Source organism: Nansenia antarctica (genome assembly GCF_963989245.1).
Source record: "Nansenia antarctica genome assembly, chromosome: 2".
NCBI classification, from domain to species: domain Eukaryota; kingdom Metazoa; phylum Chordata; class Actinopteri; order Argentiniformes; family Microstomatidae; genus Nansenia; species Nansenia antarctica.
The window spans coordinates 81902676-81925493 of NC_137675.1; the positions used below are offsets into that span (position 1 = coordinate 81902676).

General features: G+C 42.5%; 1 protein-coding gene across 1 annotated transcript; it reads left to right on the plus strand.

The window, feature by feature from the left end:
- Nucleotides 1–1302: 1302 nt before the first annotated feature.
- On the plus strand, nucleotides 1303–22773 carry LOC308150735 (beta-1,4 N-acetylgalactosaminyltransferase 2-like; the record flags this gene model as incomplete). The annotated part of the gene is made up of 10 exons (XM_080523535.1): nucleotides 1303–1311; nucleotides 2247–2794; nucleotides 16645–16788; nucleotides 16922–17000; nucleotides 17568–17745; nucleotides 18250–18336; nucleotides 20490–20671; nucleotides 21450–21593; nucleotides 21976–22204; nucleotides 22586–22773. 10 exons carry the CDS (start codon nucleotides 1303–1305, stop codon nucleotides 22771–22773), a joined length of 1788 nt encoding a protein of 595 aa, XP_080379661.1.
- Between the last annotated feature and the right edge of the window lie 45 nt (nucleotides 22774–22818).

A 22818-nucleotide genomic window follows, 5' to 3' on the forward strand; every position in this document is an offset into this window, starting at 1 on the left:
ATCAGATGCAAAATTGATTCTTTGGGTGGGTGCAATGGCCAAATTAAATAGTGCAAATGCTCAGGGCAATGAACACGGGCAGGAGATGCAATAATGACAGGACAGGTAAGCACTGTGAGGTGTTTGTCGCCATTCTGTGCTTTTGATGACATTTCGCCTGTGTCTGTTCTGCATTTAAACATGTCTAACCGCACTAGTAATGCCTAACAAAACTGCTAGTGCCATATAGCTGATCTAGCTCGTATTTGGTTGCTAGTAGGCTATGCTAATTCTATTGCTAATACAGAGAATGTCTCATAAGGTGCTAACATTCTTATCAGAAAAGCTGGCTGTGTTTGACCTTGGGAGAACGCAATGTTGCTGTTTGGCCACTCACGGGAAAACTTGGATGACTTTGACTTACTTTTCTCTTCTTAGAAAAAAAAAATCCTTATATCCATCTTGGTGGATGATCTAAATATCGTCTTGCCTCAGTCTGAATGTTTTGAATCTGCGTGCGTGTCCGATGCTGCTGCTGCTGCCGTGTTAAAAACAGAAGTAAAACGCGGAGTGGATTTCTGGATATGGGCAATCCCCTACTCATAAAGTGGAACGGATTTGATTGTGAAGCAATGAAAATAACGCTGACCAGTCATGCAACATATTTTTGATGGCAAATGTGGGGGGGTCCAAACGACCTTGTTTCAAAGGTGGGGGGGACACGTCCCCCCCCAAATATATGGTGGTGACGCCCATGCTTACATTGTATTATAAAACGTACGGGAAGCCAATTCAAGATCCTCCTGATCACCTTTAAGGCCCTCCATGGCCAACTGGGTTGCCATGGCATGGCACCCTCCTATATCTCCGATCTTTTAATACAATACATTGCGCCTAGGTCTCTTAGATCGTCTGACCAACGGCTTTTAATTGTCCCACGGTACAGGCTCAAAACAAAGGGTGGCCGTGCTTTTACTGTTGTAGCTCCAACATTATGGAATCGCCTCCCCCTCACTGTCAGGTTAACTGGGTCTGTACCACTTTTTAAAAAACGTTTAAAACCCCACTTATATAGGATGGCATTTTTATAAGTTGTTTTATCTTTTTACTTCTGATATTTGCATTGATTTGATAATTTGATCATTCGTTAATTTGATCATTTGATCATTTGTTTTATTGCTTGTGTGAAATGCTTGTTTACTTTTTTTATGAATTACGCTGGCTGTTTATTTGCTGTGTTATGCAATATTCTACCAAATGTACTGTGAAGCACTTTGTGACTGCTGTCTTAATAAGTGCTATACAAATAAATAAAAGTAAAGTATGTATCAGGTACCTTTGACGTTTTCTTTAGTCATTGTATTTACACTTGGAGCCTGATTGCTCAACTTCTTTTTTGTCGTCTGCAGCAAATATTAGTTCAGTTATTAGTTGCCCACCTTGCCGAGCCTTACTGCTCCACCTTTATTTTACTCACGCCCCATCTCCTTACTTTGAACTACACCCCACCTGGATCCAACACACATGTACTCTTTGAACTTTAATAGTATCGTAACAGTATATGTAAACTTTTTTTTTTGTGATGGCTGGCAAAAAGTTTGATAACATTGTCCATGTCAATCGACTTAGGTCTTTTAGCTTCAATGCTGAGAACACCCAGGTTGTTGTCTGCTGTCTGTCGTCATCGTGAGTAATAAGTAGTCAGTATTACAACTTGTTCCATGTAAATACTAGGCCCTCATAATGTTGTGTAAGACTGAAAGATAATATGTCACAATATACCGTGAGGTCCAGGTGGGGCAGGATGTGCATGTGCATTCAACTTCTACGCAAGGAAAAGAACTCAGGTTTTATTAGTGGAGACTGTGATCAATATAAAACTGCCAAATATGAACTCAGGTCTGCAATCAGGAAAGCCAAATCAAATTATGCCACAAAACTGGAACAGCAGATTGCATCAAGCGACACTAGAACAATCTGGAAAAAAATAAAATCCATGACCAACTACAACAAAAGTCCCCCCCCTACATCTGACATTAACACTGACCTCCCGGACAAACTCAATGGGCCGGTTTCAGAGACAAGGCTTAAGCCTAGTCCTGGACTAAATCACACTTTCAATGTAAAATCTCCATTGAAGATGTTTTTTAGTCTAGGATTAGGCTTAAGCCTTGTCTGTGAAACCGGCCCAATGAGTTCTATGGGAGGTTTGAAATGTCCCCAATTCCATCCTACTCCCCCCCCCACCCCCCCCATTTCACATCCAGGAGGCAGAGGTGAGGGCCGTGTTCCGTAAAACGAACAAAAGGAAAGCAGCAGGCCCAGACAGGATCAGTTCTGCTGTCCTGAATGTCTGTGCTGAACAACTGGCTCCAATCTTCACAATAATTTTCAACACCTCCCTCCGCCAATGCACAGTTCCTCAGTGCTTCAAAGACTCCATCATAATCCCTGTACCAAAATCAACCAAGATCTCCAGCCTCAACGACTACAGGCCAATCGCTCTGACATCTGTGGCCATGAAGGCGTATGAGCGCATCGTCCTCTCCTACCTAAAAACCCACACCACCCCCCTGATGGACACTTATCAATTTGCCTATCGTGCCAACAGATCTGTTGAGGATGCTGTCAATCTATCCCTCCATCACACACTACATCTGGAATCACCCAACACCTACGCCCGCATCCTATTCATTGACTTTAGCTCAGCCTTCAATACAATAGACCCGGTCAATCTCTTCAACAAACTGGTGGTCATGAACATTGACCCCTGCATCTGCCACTGGATACGGAGCTTCCTGTGGAAAAGACGACAGTGGGTCAAGATGAACAGCCTTTAATCTCGACCCCTGACCCTCAGCACAGGCGCCGCCCAGGGCTGCGTCCTCTCACCCTGGCTCTTCTCCCTCTACACCAACCACCTGATATCTCTCCACAGCTCAGTCACCTTTATGAAATATGCGGATGACACTACCATAATCGGACTCATAACAAATAATAATGAAGACCATTACCGCGAGCAGATAGCCCAAGCAGTCACTTGGTGCCTCAACAACAACCTCCAGCTCAACTCATCAAAAACACAAGAAATCATCGTAGACTTCAGGCACAGCCCCCCCCCCAAAAAAAACATCAACATCCTTGGAGAACCCATAACCATAACGGACTCCTTCAAATTCCTTGGCACTCACATCAGCAACTCCCTCAAATGGAACACCAACACAGACTTCATCACAAAAAAAGCCCACCAACGACTATTCTTTCTTAGACAGCTCAAAAAATTCAAAGTAAAACAAAAACTCCTCCTTCAGTTCTACACCGCCATCATTGAGAGCATACTCACCTCATCTATCACAGTTTGGTACGGCAGCTCGGACAGTAAATCAAAAAAGAAACTACAGCAAATAGTAAGGAAATCATCCAAGATCATCGGCACCCCTCTCCCATCAGTTGAATCACTGTATCTCAAACGCACCACAAATAGAGCACATAAAATTATCTCTGACCCCTCCCACCCTAGGTGGTGGGCCGAACGCGTTTATCGCGAAGTTGATCTTTTTCCATCTACAGAGTAAACGATCTCTTACATACGATATTAAGTAATTCTCTTAAGTCTATAACAATTTGTTGGCAGCTGTATTTATGTCGGAGATTTTCACAAACTTATTTTTTAATCATCTGTCTGCTCAGGGACATCGCTGGTCGCTCTAGTTGATAAACCAATCAGAATTCGAGTACGGCTTCATTAGGACCCCGAAATGTAAACACTGGCTGGATGTTAACCCTAGCATCCGCGGGAAAATAACGAGATGTGATGAATGATGGAGTGTTGTATGCATTTAACAAACCCAACAGACAATATTATAGCATTTTCAGATGCAAGTTGGACCAAATTTGTACATTGTTCTCTACAGTGGGTGAATCTTCACACTGCAGAAAGCCAAATTGCAGGAAGGGCTGTAAAAAAATATAACCTAGTAGTAGACAGTTACATTCCAGATGTGCCAGCTAATATTGGCTACCATAGGCATAGACAATGCTATGCAGTATGCCAACATACGAAACATTGAAAGAGCCCGCAAGAGAAGGGAAAAATCAGTACAGGAGACTGCAGGTGTGTTTTATAGCAATATAAGTTATTTATAAGAACAATATGATATAAACAAGCTAAGATTAATATGACATGATATGACATGAACATTATTAACAATATGATATAAACAAGCTAAGATATGACATGAACATTATTAACAATATGATATAAACAAGCTAAGATATGACATGAACAAGATATGAACAAGGTATCAATGGGTCAGGGTCAGCCCTGTCAGGTCAGGTCCAGAAGATGTGCAGTGCAGTCTAGGGCTGAGCATCTGGGGTTACCTGGGGAAACAGATTAGGAGAGTTGTAAATAAACTAGGCTATAACTTTGGAAGCATTACTATTACAATGCATAGAGTATCATATGCCTCTCTCTCTCTCTCTCTCTCTCTCTCTCTCTCTCTCTCTCTCTCTCTCTCCCTTCCCCCCCCCCCCCCTTACAATGTAGTAGAAGCAGAAGGTCAAACTGAAAATGATACACCACCAAAGCCTAGACTTCTCCGCTCAAAGACTACCACTACGTTCAGCCTAAATAAAAAACCACATGTTCTTCCCGCCCAGTGCATAATATGCAGACGGGACAAATATTTCACACTTCACCACAGCCGGAAGAGAGTCAAGGAGAATCTTCAACTGTGTGAAACACTGACAGCTGGTAAGCTGCTTGCTGAAGGCACGTGAAGATGAAAATCTGCTCATCCAAATAGGCGGGATGGATCTTGTTGCCTCAGAGGCAATGTACCATTTCCGATGTTACCGCAACTACACACAATTTATGTACCTAAAGAAAAATGTGACACCACATGTAGTCCAAGATGAAGTTGCCACAGCTGGATCATCATCATCATCATCATCATCATCAGATGAAGACAGCACAAACAACGACACAAAAACTGAAACAGATGACACAAATCAGACAAGACTGTTGTTCCATGCAGCCATGACACTGAAAGATGTGATAGTGGATGCATGCAAAAGAAACCCCAAACTCACCTGGCCACCAACAGCACAACAACAGACTCTGTCAGCTGCCTCAAATCTCAAATAAGGTCTTCAATTTCATGGCCTGGACCACAGGCATGTCAACCGATCCCTCCCTCTACTGATGACAAAAGAGTGAATATAAGTGAAGAGGCGACTCAGAAGGTTATATCTACTTGCCAGGATGTCATGAACCTAACAATGAAAGGGAGATGGCTCATGCCCAAACATTGTTCGTTAGCCATGGCCGTTAGACACATGACAGGATCAGCTCAGCTGATCAGTGTATTGAATGGTCTTGGTCATTGTTCCTCAAATTCTCAGGTGTTAGAACACGACACAGCTTTAGCACAGCTACAGTTACAAAGAGGTGTCACATACATCCCTCAAAACATCCAAGTAAAGCTGCAAGCAACTCTGGTTTGGGACAATAATGATTTTGGAGAGGAAACACTATCTGGCAAGGGGACTACACACAACACTAATGGCATAATTATTTAAAAAATGATTCCATGTGTTGCACCTACCCCTACTCCTGATCATCAGTATCTACTTAAAACAAGGAAGAGGTCTCTTGATCCACCCCCGACTAATCTTGAGACGTACACCAGAGGAAAGCGGAGAGGCCCACAACTTTTTGGAAAAGATGTTAATCTAGATTTAGATAACCACATGCTTACCAGGAAAGCAGCACAAACCTCAGACAGTGCCTACTTCTTAATGAAGACTGCAGTCCATGGCAAAGTCCTTCCTGGATGGACTGGTTTTAACACACTCATTCACGGAGGTCCAGTTCCAACACCAACAAACACTGGGTACCTTCCAGTGATTGATGCAAGTCCTACAGAACTGGGAACTGTAGAAACCATCCTTAAGAGGTCGACAGAAATTGCAGACAAATTAGAACTTCAGGAGATAGCTCTAGTCTTTGACCAAGCCATCTATGCTAAAGCTCAAGAGATACGATGGAGTAGTGAAAGATACAAGGAAAGGCTTACAGTTAGAATGGGGGAGTTTCACACATGGGTGAGTATCCAATCTTTTCAGCTATAGCCATCTTTTACATGTGTTGCTGTACCATGTCTCACATTTCTCTTGTGTGTGTGTGTGTGTGTGTGTGTGTGTGTGTGTGTGTGTGTGTGTGTGTGTGTGTGTGTGTGTCTTTCTCTCTCTTCCCTATTGCATTGTCTGCACTTTTTTTACAGTGGTGTTATATTGAGTGATATTTGATATTGTTTGTATTTAAAATTTTAATAAATAATTGTAATTATTCCTATGACTGCCGAGCTTTTTGTTATACAACTACTTAACAGTATTGAGTATGGGTATTGTTTGCTCAGCACAGCAGCCATGTCTCATCACCGTGGAGTACAGTGAGTGAGTACACTGGTTCACACTTGCATTGGTATACTTGCTGTCCATGTCACTTACTCCGCTCTATAGGGGGTTTTACAAATGGTATATTCAACAGACTGCCAGCATGTTGATCGGCGGTGTCGGACCGATTGTGTTGGGCCGGTCTGAGCCACATGGCAGGGCCTAATGTTTGTCCCAGTCCAGCCCTGCATTCATGTGAAGGAGAAGAACTACACTGGCCCCCCGCTGGTGTATTGAGCTTCCCACGGCTGTCAGAACTGCAGAGTCACCCATCTTCCGTCAGAGACTGAAGACCCATCTCTTCAGGTTACACCTTAACTGCTCCTCCTGAGACATCCACTACCCCCAGCACTGCGTCTCCTGGGACACCCGCTTTTCCCGCTTTTCCTGCTTTTCCCTGACATGGAGACCCTGGATCCTCCTCTTGGTCATAAAAATAATAACCATCACATCCATGGGCTAGACATGGACACATTGGTGTCACATATTTTCTTTTGTCTTTTTATAATGTTTTGTATTGAGATCTAAAGCAGAGGTTCTCAAACCTCTCCTCGGGGACCCCCAGCCGCTCCACATATTTGATCTGTTCCACCACCTGATGGTTTGTACTTGATTAGTTGAATCAGGTGTGCTGGTCGTGGAACAGATCAAATATGTGGAGCGGCTGTGGGTCCCCGAGGAGAGGTTAAAGAATAGATTGTGTATGCATAAGTGTGGGGTTTGCTATGTATTAGTCACACAAACATACACATATATATATATAGTATCACTATACAGGCTGCTCAGTGAAGCAAATGAAAAAAAGCCAGCTCAGTGTAGCAAATCGTGATGTTAGAATTATAAGGTTCTATCTCCATTTTTGTCAAATTTTTGTTTTTTACATAATCTGATCCATTAGGTGTTTATTAATGCCTGTGTGTGGTGTTATTTTTTAAATGTTGACATTTTTTAGTTAGTAATTCATAAAATACAAAGGTTCCATCTCACAAAACATAATGGAATGTAAAAACGTTGACGCTCAATATCTCTGAACGACCCTAAACGGAGATAGAACTCTTGCTTACTGCATTTCATATCACACCGAGTCAAGCCTTGTGATTGTCAAAATAATTTGCCACTAGAGTTGAAAAAGATGATTATCTTATGATCAGTATATATACCTAGCATTTAGGCCATATAAAAGATGTTAAAAACATCTTAATAGGGTGCAAAGAAGAAAACGGACCTTTTGGCCAATTTACGGTTTTCAAAATAAACGGTATCCTTTGAAATTAATAAAATAAGCACTACAAGCTCCGGTAAGTTTTCAGAGTACCACAAAAAAGTAAAGTTTATCTTTGGCAGTTGACAGACATGGGCTGCTCAATATACTGTAGTAAAGCTACTGATTCAGTGACCTTACTGTAGCCTGCTGTAGTTGAGGCAAAACACTTGGAATTTAAACATATTTATATATTGTTCAGATATTTTTATTTTGCAATTCATGAATTTATCCCATGCTTTTGGATACAATTATGTATTAATCCTGAAAAGATGGGGGGAATACCGAGTGTTAAAAACACCCACCTGCAAAGGCGTAACGCGAACGCCCTGGATTTTCCATCTGCGCTCATTCCTTTTTCATTCAAACGTTTTTCATCGCAGGCGGCCACAGGTAATACCTCTCACATGCAGTTTAGTTAAATCATGATATTTGAAAAGGTAAATTGATATGATGATTGTGAGAATCAGCTTGTTTTTTCATGATATTGAGTCTTGAAATGTCACCTTTGGCTATATATCCAGCTTGTATCGTTTTGGAACTTTAAAACAATAGGCTATTTGTCTCGTGATGTAATGCATTATTGTATTGATATTAAAACTAAAAGACGAGGCTAAGTAAGTTATTTAAATTAGAAAGACAAAAATATGGTGGTGTTTTGTGTTCAGTTTGGCATTGTATTAGAGAGCATACACCTGTGTGGGAGGCAAATCGGTAAAAAAAAAAAAAAAAAAGAAGAATAGTTTTCTATCGCTGTTGTTTTTTCTCATCCGGACCAATATTTTTAGGTTAGTTTAACAGGTTAATGCTTTAGGTAAATTATGATATTTATGTTTTAATTTCATTTAATTTATATTTATTAATCTAATTCGATTTAGCCTAGTCTTGACTCATTTGAATATCAAGACAATAATGCAATGCATTGAACCAGAATGATGTTTTGTGTTTAGTTTAACACTGTACTAGGGAACTGAAATTAATTCCAACGACTTTAAAGAAAATGTTTGTGAGTATAGGCGGTTAATTGTATTTCCTGGATAATTAACGACATAATTGCAGCCACAGACAGCCGTCTTGCCAGTGGAGAGCGGAGATAGATAGATATCGATAGAGGAAACGATTTAACGACAATTAAAATATAAACGACTCGTATAGGCCTACACTCAAACATAGCCTATGCACAAAGTGGCTTCGAAAACTATTCTGAACCCTGCACATGTTGTTGTGATATAGACTCAATTTAACAATTATAAAATTGTGCTTTATGTCTTTTGTTTTCCAATCCACATACAATACCTCATAATAACAAAGCGAAAACACGAACATTGGGAAGTTAGAGCATAACTACAATGGCAAGAGAGGAAACACTTGTTTCCCAGTTTTGAAAGGTTATTTTATTTTTATTTATTTCACCTTTATTTCACCAGGCAGGCCAATAAGAACTCATTCTTATTTGCATTGGCGGCCTGGCAAAAGACAAAAGCCTCTTGGGGGGAGGGGGGAGGGGCTGAACACACGACAGGCAGCGGCACACATCCAAGCATTTCCAGCACAGTTAAACGATAGAAACATACATACATACATACATCACACCTCCTCCACTTACAGTCACAGCATCAAGTTAAAGGGACAGCGTCACACATCCACATAAACCCGCACACATTAAGCACAGCAGAAAGCACACTAACAGCATTAAAGAATTAGCAATATACAGTATGCAAATTTGGACAGACACAGGAAGTCAAACAGGCATGCATGGGACAGACAGTAAGCAGCCAAACAGGTTTGGAAAAACCACTAGAGGGTTGAAAAACAGTTGCATGTGTCAGTGAGAATGTCCATGCTAGAGTCCTTAAAAGCTTTTGATTGATTGAAAACTTTATTAGAAGATTTGCAGAAGTAGGTACATGAAAGTACATATTACATACAAGGTCAACTAACAGGATAAAAACCCAAGAAAGCCACTGGCTTATTTCAATTGGGGTCCTTGATTCTCAATTCATCGTTACATGTAAGACAGACAAAAAAGCTAGTACTATCTACAAGATAATACAGACAAATAACTATTACTATCTACAAGATAAACACACATCCATCATGGGAAGAACAATACAACAAAACATAAGGTATGTACAGCGGGTAGGACAGGTGGGGACATACACCACAGGTGGGGGCGGGGGACAAAACACAAAGTATGTACAGTGGGTAGTTCGGGTCTTTTAATCTGATTTTTGATTTAGAGGGTCCAGTTACGGATTGCAGCCTCCTGTAAATGTTTTTTGAGAGTGGTTTTGAAGGTGGGCAGTGTTTTGCACTCCTTTAAGATTATAGGAAGGGCGTTCCACATTTTTACTGCATAGTTTGCAAACGAGTTTAACCCCTTGTTTGTGGTCCAAAGCTGATTTGGAAATGGAATGTTGGAGTGTCCAGTTTGAGTGTTTTCTGTAAATTGTTCCAGTCATTGGCTGCAGCAGCCCTGAAAGAAGATTTACCTTGTGCAGTGTTTGTTTTGGGAATTTCTAGGAGAATATGGTGAGTAGACCGGGTGTTGTGGGCAGCAGATGAAATTTGCAGCAAGTGACACAGGTAGGGGGGGGAACAGACCAAGGATGGTTTTGTAGATGAGCATGAGCCAGTGGATATTGTGACGGCTGACGGGTGTGCAGGGATGGCCAGTTAACATGAGTATAGAGTGCAGTGGTGTGTTTTGAAAGGGCCATTAGTGGTAAACCGAACAGCAGAGTGGTAGAGAACATCCAGCTTTTGGAGTGCGCCCTTGCATGCTGTCCTGTATACGACATCCCCATAGTCTAACATGGGAAGGATTGTCATTTGGACAAGAGTTATTTTAGCGAGTGAGTGAAGTGAGTGAGTGAAGGTGGAACGCATTCTATACAGAAAACCGAGTTTAGATTTGACCTTAGATTGTAACCTGTTTATGTGGTGTGAGAAGCATAGTAAGTAAGTAAGTAACGTTTATTTATACAACAACAAGAGCCGCACGAGAGCCGCCCAACAACAAGAGCCGCCCAAAGTGCTTAACAGATCAAATATAAAGATAAAAAACAAGATAAAAGAGATACAATAGGATAGGGTGCTGTCTAGCCAGATACCTAGTAGTATTTGTATTCAGTGACCTGGTCTAGGACAGCCCTATGGGCAGAGATCTGTGCCACTAGAAACTGATTTTGAATTACTGACATTTGAATTTGAATTGCTCACTTGAATTGCTAACTTGAAAAACCCCTAAACCCCCCTGTCTAACTGGCTCTTCTGTGCCGGTGCCCCTAACTGGTACACGAACACGCCACCCCCCGGGATGAGTGTGAGTCCTGTAACGTGGGTGAGAGACACCCAGACCGCAGCGCACCCGTTCTCCTTGCCTGTCTCCCGGCTCTGACTTAAATGTCCTGCAGAGTCTCTGACAGAGGCTGTGTTCGGAATGGTATACTAGCATACTGCATACTAGCATACTCAATGAGTATATACTGCATACTGCCTACTAAATTCATAATAAGTATGCGAAAACCAGCCGACCGTTTACACAGTATGCATACTGCCTCCCAGAATGCATTTCGCCGGGAGCGGGGGATTTAAACCTCCATTGGCTAAAAGATGTAATTTTGGCTTTACAAGTGTTAACATGTCATTTTATGAATTTTTAATATGTTTTCAGGCGAGAAAGTAACCACATATATTCCCAAAATGTGTCCAGTTTATCAAAATAACCCGTTTATATATCTGATCTGACGGTTTTTTTCGTCTTCTGTTCCTAGCTACATTACGGCTGCGTTCGTAAATTCGCCCTGGAAATTTGATCAGCACTCTTGTCCAATCAAATTATCTGGTCCTTTTATGACGTTGAACCCAGTGTGCGCTCCGGCGCTCTCAGAGCGAATTTACGAACGCACCCTGCGTTGCTTACATATGTTGCTTACTTACGGAGTTCGACAGAAACATTGTAACATAATTACAACAAGTTGTAAAATGATTTGGGGGGGCAATATCTTTAGCTAGCTCAAGTAACTAGCTTACTATATTGTTGTCTTAACAGTTGGTAAAATAACATGACTAAAATAAATATATATGAGCAATAACATATCGTGGGCTTGCTGCAGCAAGAACTACAACCAACTTGTCCATCTGAAGCTACTCTGCTGGGATCATTCGTGATTGGGCTACAAGCAGTCAAATACTAGGTGAACATGTGTGTAAGACACAAATAAACTTGGATTTCATGCATTTCAAGTGGCATATTTGTAATCATGACGTAGCCTTGTCTAAGAATGCATTTCACCATGTTAATTCCCAGTATAGTGAAAATACCACCGCTCATTCGTGATCAGACTTAGCTGGGGTGCTGCAGCTGAAGAGTATCAAATAGAGTGCAAAAAAGCAGCATCTGCACACTCAAATCTGTGCAAAAAACTATGTTTATTGCAAGCTTTCGGTCCCCAGGCTATCGGACAATGTAAACAACAGCTGTATGACAAGTTTGTATGACGCAGTTTGACGAGGCTGAAAGCGCACAGGATTGCCAGATGGGATTTGCAATTTACAGCCTAAACTTTCTATAACCTCAAAATCCATTAGCCCATTCGGCGGTAACCCGCCCCATCTGGCAACCCTGGACGCGAAATGCATTTTGGGGAATCAGTACTCCAGAAGTGTACAGTCGTAATACACTTAAATTGTCCTGGAAATATTGCTCGCATACTAAATTTCTCGCATACTCAAATCTCGCATACTGTACAGTGTGAACGCTCTCGCCTACTCAAATCTACGTCATATCTAGTATGAGTAGTATGCTAGTACGCTATTCCGAACACAGCCTCTGACAGAGTTCACCGGCAAGGCTACAGGTGCAGCCAATTACTAATTGGGTGAGCTTCCCTAGGCAATCACATTACACTACTATGGAGGACGAATTGTGCCACAATGAAATAGAATACACACATCGAAAATGCAATACACACATCGAAATGCAATACATGTGTATCGAAAAGCAAATGCGAAAATACGGAATATTTGTGCCGACAATTCTCTTACAGCCACTCCCCCCCCAGCCGCAAAATAAACCAACCAACCAACCAGCCAGAATGTTATCATGTGCCTATCTTGCCAAAACTCGCATCGGAAATGCAATGCACTCATCTCGAAATGTAATGCACACATCTCGAAATACAATACGGCCTTATTGATTTCATTTTGGCACAAATATTCCGTATTTTTGCCATTTGCATTTCTATAGCCTACACATGTAGGCCTATTGCATTTCGATGTGTGTATTGTATTTCACGATTCGTCCTCCATATTAAACTGCAAAGGATGCTGCAACCCAATAGGCCTATCATCGATCTGGTACAATCAAAATCAATCAGTGCAAAAGAATGTATGTGAAAACACTAACTGTAGAGTAGCCTACAAAGTCATTGGTCCATGTTGGGAAGTTATAGCCATGACAAAACACTGTGCTTATTTCAAATGGGTTCCTCTCCGTGCGCACAGCCTGCAGCCACCGGGCAGAGGAAGGCAAGCCGGTGTGCCGGTTGTCTTAAGTTAGGTAACAGAGAAACTGCCCTGAATGATTATATCAGACTCAATCCCACAGCATTAACTTATTACTCATTCAATTTATTGAAATACAATCTAGTTTACAAGAGAGGCCTGGTTAATGAGGAATGAATGAAGAATGCTAAATACATAAAGGGTTGAGCAAAGAAACTGTGTGTTTAGACTGTGTATCAGACCAGGGGAGGCTGGTTCATTAGGGGCAATTGGACAATGCCCCACCAAAGGGAGAAGAGAGAGATTTTTTTTCTATGACTTCTAGACAGTGTTGCTTCTGAATATCATAGTCCAATCAGCTAGTGTTCTGTGGAGTATATCATAGTCCAATCAGCTAGTGTTCTGTGGAGTATGTTCCAATCAGCTTCAAGTCCCGCCCCTTTCAGGGCAACTTTCAGTCTACTCGAAATTGCACTAGGCTGTTCTCGTAGACTTGCATGTAAAATCTATTTTGGTAACTTCAGGCCATTCGGTCATTTGTCTATGGGGTTTTGGGACATGCACAAAGAATCGTACGTGCTTACGTCATGTCATACAGCCGGCGTCACGTTCGTTCACCTGCTTCACCATGGCTAGTAATGTTCTGAACAACTCGGTTGAATCTTTAAAAGAAACACCGTTCAGCCGTTGTAGCAACCAGGAGAAATTAACAGTAAAGGAATTAGGACCACCCAGACCAAATTTAATTATAAAGCAAGTTTATACAAAGGCAGGGAAAATTGGAAAATCGTATAACCGAGGATTTACGAGGGGTTGGTATGAGAAGAAAACATGGCTAGCGGGATGTGAAGTAACAAATGCGTTGTTCTGCTTTCCACTACCGGACTTTGTAAACAAATGGAACAAATGGATTAGAAGGAGGCATCTTTTGTTCCCAACTTGATATTGCAACTGGACCTATTACCGAAGTCAAACTTGTGTAAGTAAGTGAATCATCTGTCCTTCAGTCATGATAGGAAAACCAAATCGATGCTGGGAGAAGGAATGGCAGACTGTATTCTGATTGTATCTTCTATGCTCTTTGTATGTTTCTATGCTCTTTGTATGTTTCTATGCTCTTTGTATGTGTCTTGGTGTAGGAGAAACGTAGGACCACGTTGGAAACAAGTGTTTCGGTACACGTTGACGTGTAGAAACTGTAGAGAGAAAATTGTAGAAATTGTAGAGAAAACTGGGGGGGTAGAGGTGATGAAGAGGTCTGTACAGGGGGGGTAGAGGTGATGAAGAGGTCTGTACAGGGGGGTAGAGGTGATGAAGAGGTCTGTACAGGGGGGGTAGAGGGGATGAAGAGGTCTGTAGAGGGGGGGTAGAGGTGATGAAGAGGTCTGTAGAGGAGGGTAGAGGGGATGGAGAGGTCTGTAGAGGAGGGTAGAGGGGATGAAGAGGTCTGTACAGGGGGGGTAGAGGTGATGAAGAGGTCTGTACAGGGGGGGTAGAGGTGATGAAGAGGTCTGTACAGGGGGGGTAGAGGTGATGAAGAGGTCTGTACAGGGGGGTAGAGGTGATGAAGAGGTCTGTACAGGGGGGGTAGAGGTGATGAAGAGGTCTGTACAGGGGGGTAGAGGTGATGAAGAGGTCTGTACAGGGGGGTAGAGGGGATGGAGAGGTCTGTAGAGGAGGGTAGAGGGGATGGAGAGGTCTGTACAGGGGGGTAGAGGGGATGGAGAGGTCTGTAGAGGAGGGTAGAGGGGATGGAGAGGTATGTAGAGGAGGGTAGAGGGGATGGAGAGGTCTGTACAGGGGGGGTAGAGGGGATGAAGAGGTCTGTACAGGGGGGTAGAGGGGATGAAGAGGTCTGTAGAGGAGGGTAGAGGGGATGAAGAGGTATGTAGAGGAGGGTAGAGGGGATGAAGAGGTCTGTACAGGGGGTAGAGGGGATGGAGAGGTCTGTACAGGGGGTAGAGGGGATGGAGAGGTCTGTACAGGGGGGTAGAGGGGATGGAGAGGTCTGTACAGGGGGTAGAGGGGATGGAGAGGTCTGTACAGGGGGTAGAGGGGATGAAGAGGTCTGTACAGGGGGGTAGAGGGGATGGGGAGGTCTGTAGAGGTGGGTAGAGGGGATGGAGAGGTCTGTAGAGGTGGGTAGAGGGGATGAAGAGGTCTGTAGAGGTGGGTAGAGGGGATGAAGAGGTCTGTACAGGGGGGTAGAGGGGATGAAGAGGTCTGTACAGGGGGGTAGAGGGGATGAAGAGCTCTGTACAGGGGGGTAGAGGGGATGGCGAGGTCTGTACAGGGGGGTAGAGCTATTCTCATGCTAAAATTGACTGTAAATCCAGATTTTAAAGTTGATATTCTTCCCCGTGGAGCATGCCCCCATAACCTGTGCCCCACCCAAACATTTTAGCACCAGCCGCCACTGTATCAGACTAAAGTCTACAGCGTTACGATTGAAGTTACCTAAAACCTGTTGCATTGCTTTCGTTCCTGACAGATGGATCGACGCAGCAGGCTGGTGGTCCTTCTCCTGTGTCTTCTCTCACCACTGGGGATTATGTACTACTGGATGTATTACACAAGTCAGGTGTTCCCCCAAAGGAAGACAGAGGAGGACACATCAGTTACTCATCGTCTCAGGTGGATAATGTCAATATGAGTGTGTTTACATAATCCTTACCATCCTAAGGATTTGCCTGTCCCTGTGGAAAAACCCTGTCATTAAATCTCATTTTGTTTCTAGAACCTGTTTCCTTTAAAGAGTGTATAGTTCTTATATATGCATATATAGAGGAGTTATTGAGCAAAGCGTAGTACTACTTTAGTAGCTACTGTATACTGTGACGGTAAACCTACAGTGCCCTTCATAAGTACTGGAAAGAGGAAGCATTGTGTCTTCTTTTACCTCTGTACATCATACTTACTGTATGATGAAGCACCTACCAATGAATTTGGAGGCATTTGCTGGTAGTTGAGCTGAAAAGATATTTCTGTACGCTCATTATGCTACTGTCAGCAGTAATATAATTAATCAGTAATTACATAATATCATCAAGTTTTATTGTTACGTCACATTACATGAGTATTAGTACAATTTACACATTACATGACAAGTAGTAAAGTGGCTGTGGTTTAGGTAGTCCGTATACATATATATATATATGTCAATAGTCTACAGTAGGCTTGTTTATGAGCCTGATCGCCTGAGGGAAGTAGCTGTTGGTTAGCCTCTGAGTTTTGGCATGGCCAAGGTTCACAAACGAGGTGGTATGCTATAATTATAAATCTTGCGCAGATCTTTTTTTTTTTTTACTTTAACCTCATAGTAATTGTTTGATTTCAAATCCAAACTGTTGGAGTATAGATCTAAAAATAAACTCTTTCCAATACTTATGTAGGGCACTGTATGTCATGCTGTTTAGCTCATTCCTGTGTATTTCCAGCGCCATGCCATCCACCAGCTCCACACCACCGTCCCCTTGCTCCTGTCCAGCAGGCTCGTACATACTGAGAGATCACCTTCCCAAAGGCCAGTATGAGGACCTCGTCCAACGGAGAGCAGAGGAGTACAGGAAACACCTCCTCAGGTGGGAGAGATGGCATTTAGAGTGTAACTGTAGAGACTTGTTATGAGCGCAGGATGGCATTTATTATGGTGTGTGTGTGTGTATAAATATTTGAATTAAAATCTACCAAATATACCATGTCTGTCTCTTGTAGGACCAAGTCCAGTCTGAACAGGCTGCTCTTCGCTCCGTCTAACTCCCCTTTACAGTACCCCATCCAGGGATTCACTGTGGTCCCTCTCCAGAAGAGCCTCATACCAGGTCACACACACACACACACACACACACACACACACCACTAGTCATCGTTACTTCCTAAACTAGTTATCAATGGCATTTCCTTCAAAGGAAATGAATAAACTTGTTATTCAGGTAACTTTATTTTCAACATCATTTCAGGTTTAGCTCTGCATGCAACAACAACAACAACAACAACAAATTACCAGGTTGGTTGGAAACTCAAGGGCCTTCAAGGGTCTTCGTCGCTACCGGGTGTAAAAACAACACGTTAGTTGGTGATGGTTCGGAATCTTAAAACCTGTTTTCAGTAAAGGTTTTTCAACAAAGGATACTGAAAATACATTGAATGAATGAATGATACATAAATGCTTTTACTGAAATTATGTCTATGATTGACCCTTATAGTACAGTGCTTCGCTATTACTGTCTATGGTGGGTCTCATCCAGGAAGTATAAGATGTCTATGGTGGGTCTCATCCAGGGAATATAAGATGTCTATGGTGGGTCTCATCCAGGGAATATAAGCGGTCTATGGTGTGAGCCCTGTTCTGTACCTGCAGGTGAGTGTTCGTGTGTCCTGCGGTGTCCTGGCTGTAGAGGCCCCTGAGCCTGGCCAGGTGGAGGGTCAGGGTCAGGGTCGGATCACTCTCCAGTCCCCCAGCCTCGCTGACCTCAACAACCTCCTGGAACGACTCACCTACACCAGCACTGTGTACCACATACACACTGGAGACCTGGGTAAGACCTGGGTTAGAACTGGGTTAGATCTGAGTTAGACCTGGGTTAGAATTAGTATAGTCCTGGGTAAGACCTAGGTTAGAACTATGTTAGAACTGGGTTAAACCTGGGTTAGAACTAGGTTAGACGTGGGTTATATAGTCCTGGGTAAGATCTGGGTTAAATCTAGGTTAGATCAAGATTAGAACTGGGCTAGAACTAGGTTAGACCTAGGTTAGAACTAGGTTAGATCTGGGTTAGAACCTGGGTTATACCGGACCTGTATATGAATCTGCTACCGGCATCAGAAGGTCATAGAAGGTCATACTGGTGATGATTGTGATATGTAGTTGTTTCACTTCCTAGTCTAGACAAATGCACTTTGTTGTTTTAGTCACTCTGGATAAGAGCGTCTGCTAAATGAATGTAAATGTAAAAAGAAACAAGGGGCCTGTTTGAATGTACTTAAAATATATCCTTCTGTACATGATTAGACTTGTCATCTCTCCTCTCCTCTCTCCCCAGCTCACTTCACATATGAACAGCACGAGGCAGTCTTCCCCATAGTCATCCAGCGACCATCGATTCCTGTTTTATATGACATGGGAAAAGGTAGATTGTTTTACTGGTGGATAGAAGGGGCTGTTACCTTTGCCACCCGGTACGCAAGGACCTGTCCCTCTAAGGAAGCAAAACAAAAGCAAAAAACATGTTCAATTGTCTCTTTCTGTTAGCAATGATCACACTCTCCAGTCAGATGTTTCCCAATTATTCTCAAGGTGTCATTGATGTTTAACCCCATGTGCCCCAGTGTTACGAACCCCAGATCTTATGGCTCTACGTCTAGGGGGTGTAGGGGGGAGCCGTAACATAAAGGGTGTAAGTAAGTTGCCACTTGTAGATGTGGGAGGGAAAATAACTAAAGAAAGGCACAACACGAACGAACTAAAGTGCAATGATTTAATAAACAAATGGTGGTGTACAAAAACACAAGCCATAGGACAACAGGCAGACTATGAGCGGTGTCAACCCAAAGAAACAAAAGAATAAAGTGAGACCCTACCAGTGATTACAATTCTACATAATGACAGCCGCTCCTTTGCCTAATGTATTTAACATAGATGAGCCTACGTGATGTAATGTATACCCAAGGGTATCTCACCTACGCCTGTTTCCTATGGCTAGTGTGTGACAATACAAATAGAAAATAAACTGTAGTCAAATACTAAATCATCTAAACAAACAACTAAATGGAAAATGGAAAAGATACGCACGAAATAACACAAACAACCTAAGAAACTAAGAGTTGACAAACTAACAAACAAAACACAACCAAACAGTCAACTAACAAGGAGACACAATGAGGAACATTTAAACAGACAGGCAGCCCTCTGATTGGATGATGGCCAGCCTTCTGATTGGACAGGAGTGGGATGATGAATGAGGGAATGATTGGCCAATTGACAACACCTGGATGGAGAATGACAGAGGAGAACATAGAAGTGGAAGGAAACACAACAAGAACACATGTGGATGTAACACCCAGCCTGAGCCTCCATAGTATCGCCTCCTCCCATCTGCCCCACTGAACTCTGAATCATACGTAGATGCCACCCCCTCCCCTAAGCGGGCTATATCACTAAATGGACCGCTTAAATACAGTATCTTAGCTGAACTTAAATACAGTATCTTAGCTGAACTTAATTACAGTATCCTAGCTGAATTTGCAAACTATTGATGCAGTCTTTTTCCATCACAGTGTGTACTAGACATGTTGATTTTGTTTCAGTCTTTGTATCTTGGTGTGACTGCTTTTACCAAGAGCTCTGTATGCAATGTTAATAGTAATTTTTGCTAAGTAAATTAACACAAATATAGGATTACTGGCAGCTTTTTTTTGGTGAACAAAATGTGTTTTGTTTTATTTAAGACAAAATGTTCCTGGACAGTCACAACAACAATTTCAACAGACCTGTATCCTAGTATCCTAATTGTAACCTGTTACCACATGATAGGATTGAAGGGAGGACAAAACAAACTATTGGCAAAATATCTACCTTTAAATCACATTGGAAGGATCTCCACCTTCCAATGTGATGTGTTTGACATCACTACAGCGTCTAACCAGAGTGATAATCTGTCCCTGTAGACATCACTACAGCGTCTAACCAGTGTGATAATCTGTCCCTGTAGACATCACTACAGCATCTAACCAGAGTGATAATCTGTCCCTGTAGACATCACTACAGCATCTAACCAGAGTGATAATCTGTCCCTGTAGACATCACTACAGCATCTAACCAGAGTGATAATCTGTCCCTGTAGACATCACTACAGCATCTAACCAGAGTGATAATCTGTGCCTGTAGACATCACTACAGCGTCTAACCAGAGTGATAATCTGTCCCTGTAGACATCACTACAGCGTCTAACCAGTGTGATAATCTGTCCCTGTAGACGTCACTACAGCGTCTAACCAGAGTGATAATCTGTCCCTGTAGACATCACTACAGCATCTAACCAGAGTGATAATCTGTCCCTGTAGACGTCACTACAGCATCTAACCAGAGTGATAATCTGTCCCTGTAGACATCACTACAGCATCTAACCAGTGTGATAATCTGTCCCTGTAGACATCACTACAGCATCTAACCAGAGTGATAATCTGTCCCTGTAGACATCACTACAGCGTCTAACCAGAGTGATAATCTGTCCCTGTAGACATCACTACAGCATCTAACCAGAGTGATAATCTGTCCCGGTAGACGTCAACTCCCAGGTGACCATCGTGACCAAGACGTTCCTGCGGTACAGCGAGCTCCAACGCCTCATCAGCAGCATCAGGACCTTCTACCCAGTCATGAAGATCATCATCGCTGACGACAGCCTGAAGCCTCAGAAAGTCAACAGATCCAATATAGAGCAGTACATCATGCCCCCGGCACAGGTACAAACCACAGTAATGTAGTTTGTTGTTTACAGTTTTTCTCTATCGCTTAAACACATTTTCTCAAAGCATTTTCTCTTAACTGTTAACACAAATCCAAAAACGTACACACAAAACCCTAAAGTCCACAAATCTATTGCAAAAGCAAACACTGCATTCAAAATAATGTCATGTCTTCTCAAAATAAAATGTTTGCATGTCATTTGATTTATTCCAAGCTGGAACATTTGGTGAACATGTGGTTACTGCACGTCAAATCAAACAACTCCATCAGCACTCAAAACACTGTCCTCATTGTCTAACGGTGCAGAACTATCACCCATCAGACCAGTTTTGTATGATCCATTTCCGTGTTTATGAAACGTGTCATATTTCATACATGCTGGAAACATCTGCAAAGTTTCCTTACAGGCCAGTATCTTTACCTGGATAGAATAGAAGCTGTTGAAATGATGACTCATAGTCAAATCCTGCAGCCTACCTCTATGACGGTTGAGGTCAATTCCACTTATTAATTTACTATTAAAAATAGGCAGAATCCACATTCATATTAACCCAAAATTCACTAGTAATATGATCTATGCTTACATGGTATTACATGGCATTGACACAGGACTAGGAACGTTTCAAAGTTGGCAATTTCAACCCTTGCTTTCGCACCCCCATTCGGACAATATTAGGTAGTATTAGTCCCCTAATAATACAAATTAATATTAGTATTAGCATTATAATAATAACTATTTATATTAACTGTTTCCTGGTTGGCTGTTGTCTTCAGGGCTGGTTTGCTGGCAGGACCCTGGGCGTCTCCCAGGTAACCACAAAGTACCTGCTGTGGGTGGATGATGACTTCCTGTTTACAGCGCAGACCAAGATCGAGAGTCTGGTGGAGGTGATGGAGGCGATGCCTGAACTGGACGTGGTGAGAAGAACTGGTCTTTACTGGACTCTACTGGTCTTTACTGGACTCTCCTGGTCTTTACAGGACTCTACTGGTCTCTACTGGACTCTACAGGTCTTTAACAGCCTTTACTGGTCTTTACTGGTCTCTACCGGTCTTTATCTGTCCTTATTGGTCTCTACTGGTCTTGATTGGTGTTACTGGTCTTCACTGGACTCTACTGGTCTTAATCGGTCTTTACTGGTCTTTACTAGTCTGTACTAACAAACATGAGACACAGTGTCAACAATGGTTTCTACTACAATACCATGACAAAAATAAACCTGGATTCAAACCCAGTCTGTCTTGCAAGCATTGACCTTTTCACCAACTCAATCGGTTACCTCTCTCTGTGTGTGAGCAGGTGGGCGCGTCTGTGGCCGGCAACACCTTCCACTTCTCCCTGGTCTACGAGGAAGGCGACGGGGAAGATGGCGGCTGTCTGAATAGGAAGTCAAAGATCAAATACCAAAGCCTTCCTGGTTTCCCACAATGTTCTTTCACCGACGGGGTGGTCAACTTCCTCCTGGGTCGCACAGACGCTATAAGGAGAGTTGGCTTCGACCCCCTGCTGAAGAGAGTGGCACACTCGGGTGAATATTACTATATATTATTTTTATTTGTTTATCCTCATTATCTATTAAGCAACAGCTGGGCTGCTCTTCCTGGGGTCCACACAATCATCTAGTTTAGTTGCACTCTCTTCCCAACGGTTTATTTAAAGTCACCAAGGTTTTATGAAAGGGGCAATCTGGGAATCAAAGAGCAGTATCAATTAAACATTTTAATATATGGATATAGCAATCCCAGATTGTCCCTTTTAAATATATATATTTTTTGGTTGACCGTGAACAAGTTGTTGTTTTAACCCCATTACGAATGCTTCAGGTATTATTCAGTTGTTGGGAATTATCGCTACAGTATACTCATCCATCCTTCTTCTTTCTCCTCATCCCTCCCTCCCTCTGTTTCAGAGTTCTTCATGGATGGCCTGGGCAGCCTCCTGGTGGCCACCTGTAGTCATGTCAACATCGCACATCAGCCCAAGAAGGCAGGAAACAAGCTGTACTCTAACTTCCGTTACCAGAAGAAGGATGATGGTGAATTCAAACTGGGCCTTCACTTCTTCAAGAACCATCTGAAATGTATTCGTTATGGATAGATATAAGTCTAGTGTCCCAGGAAATATATTCATATGTGGCATGAG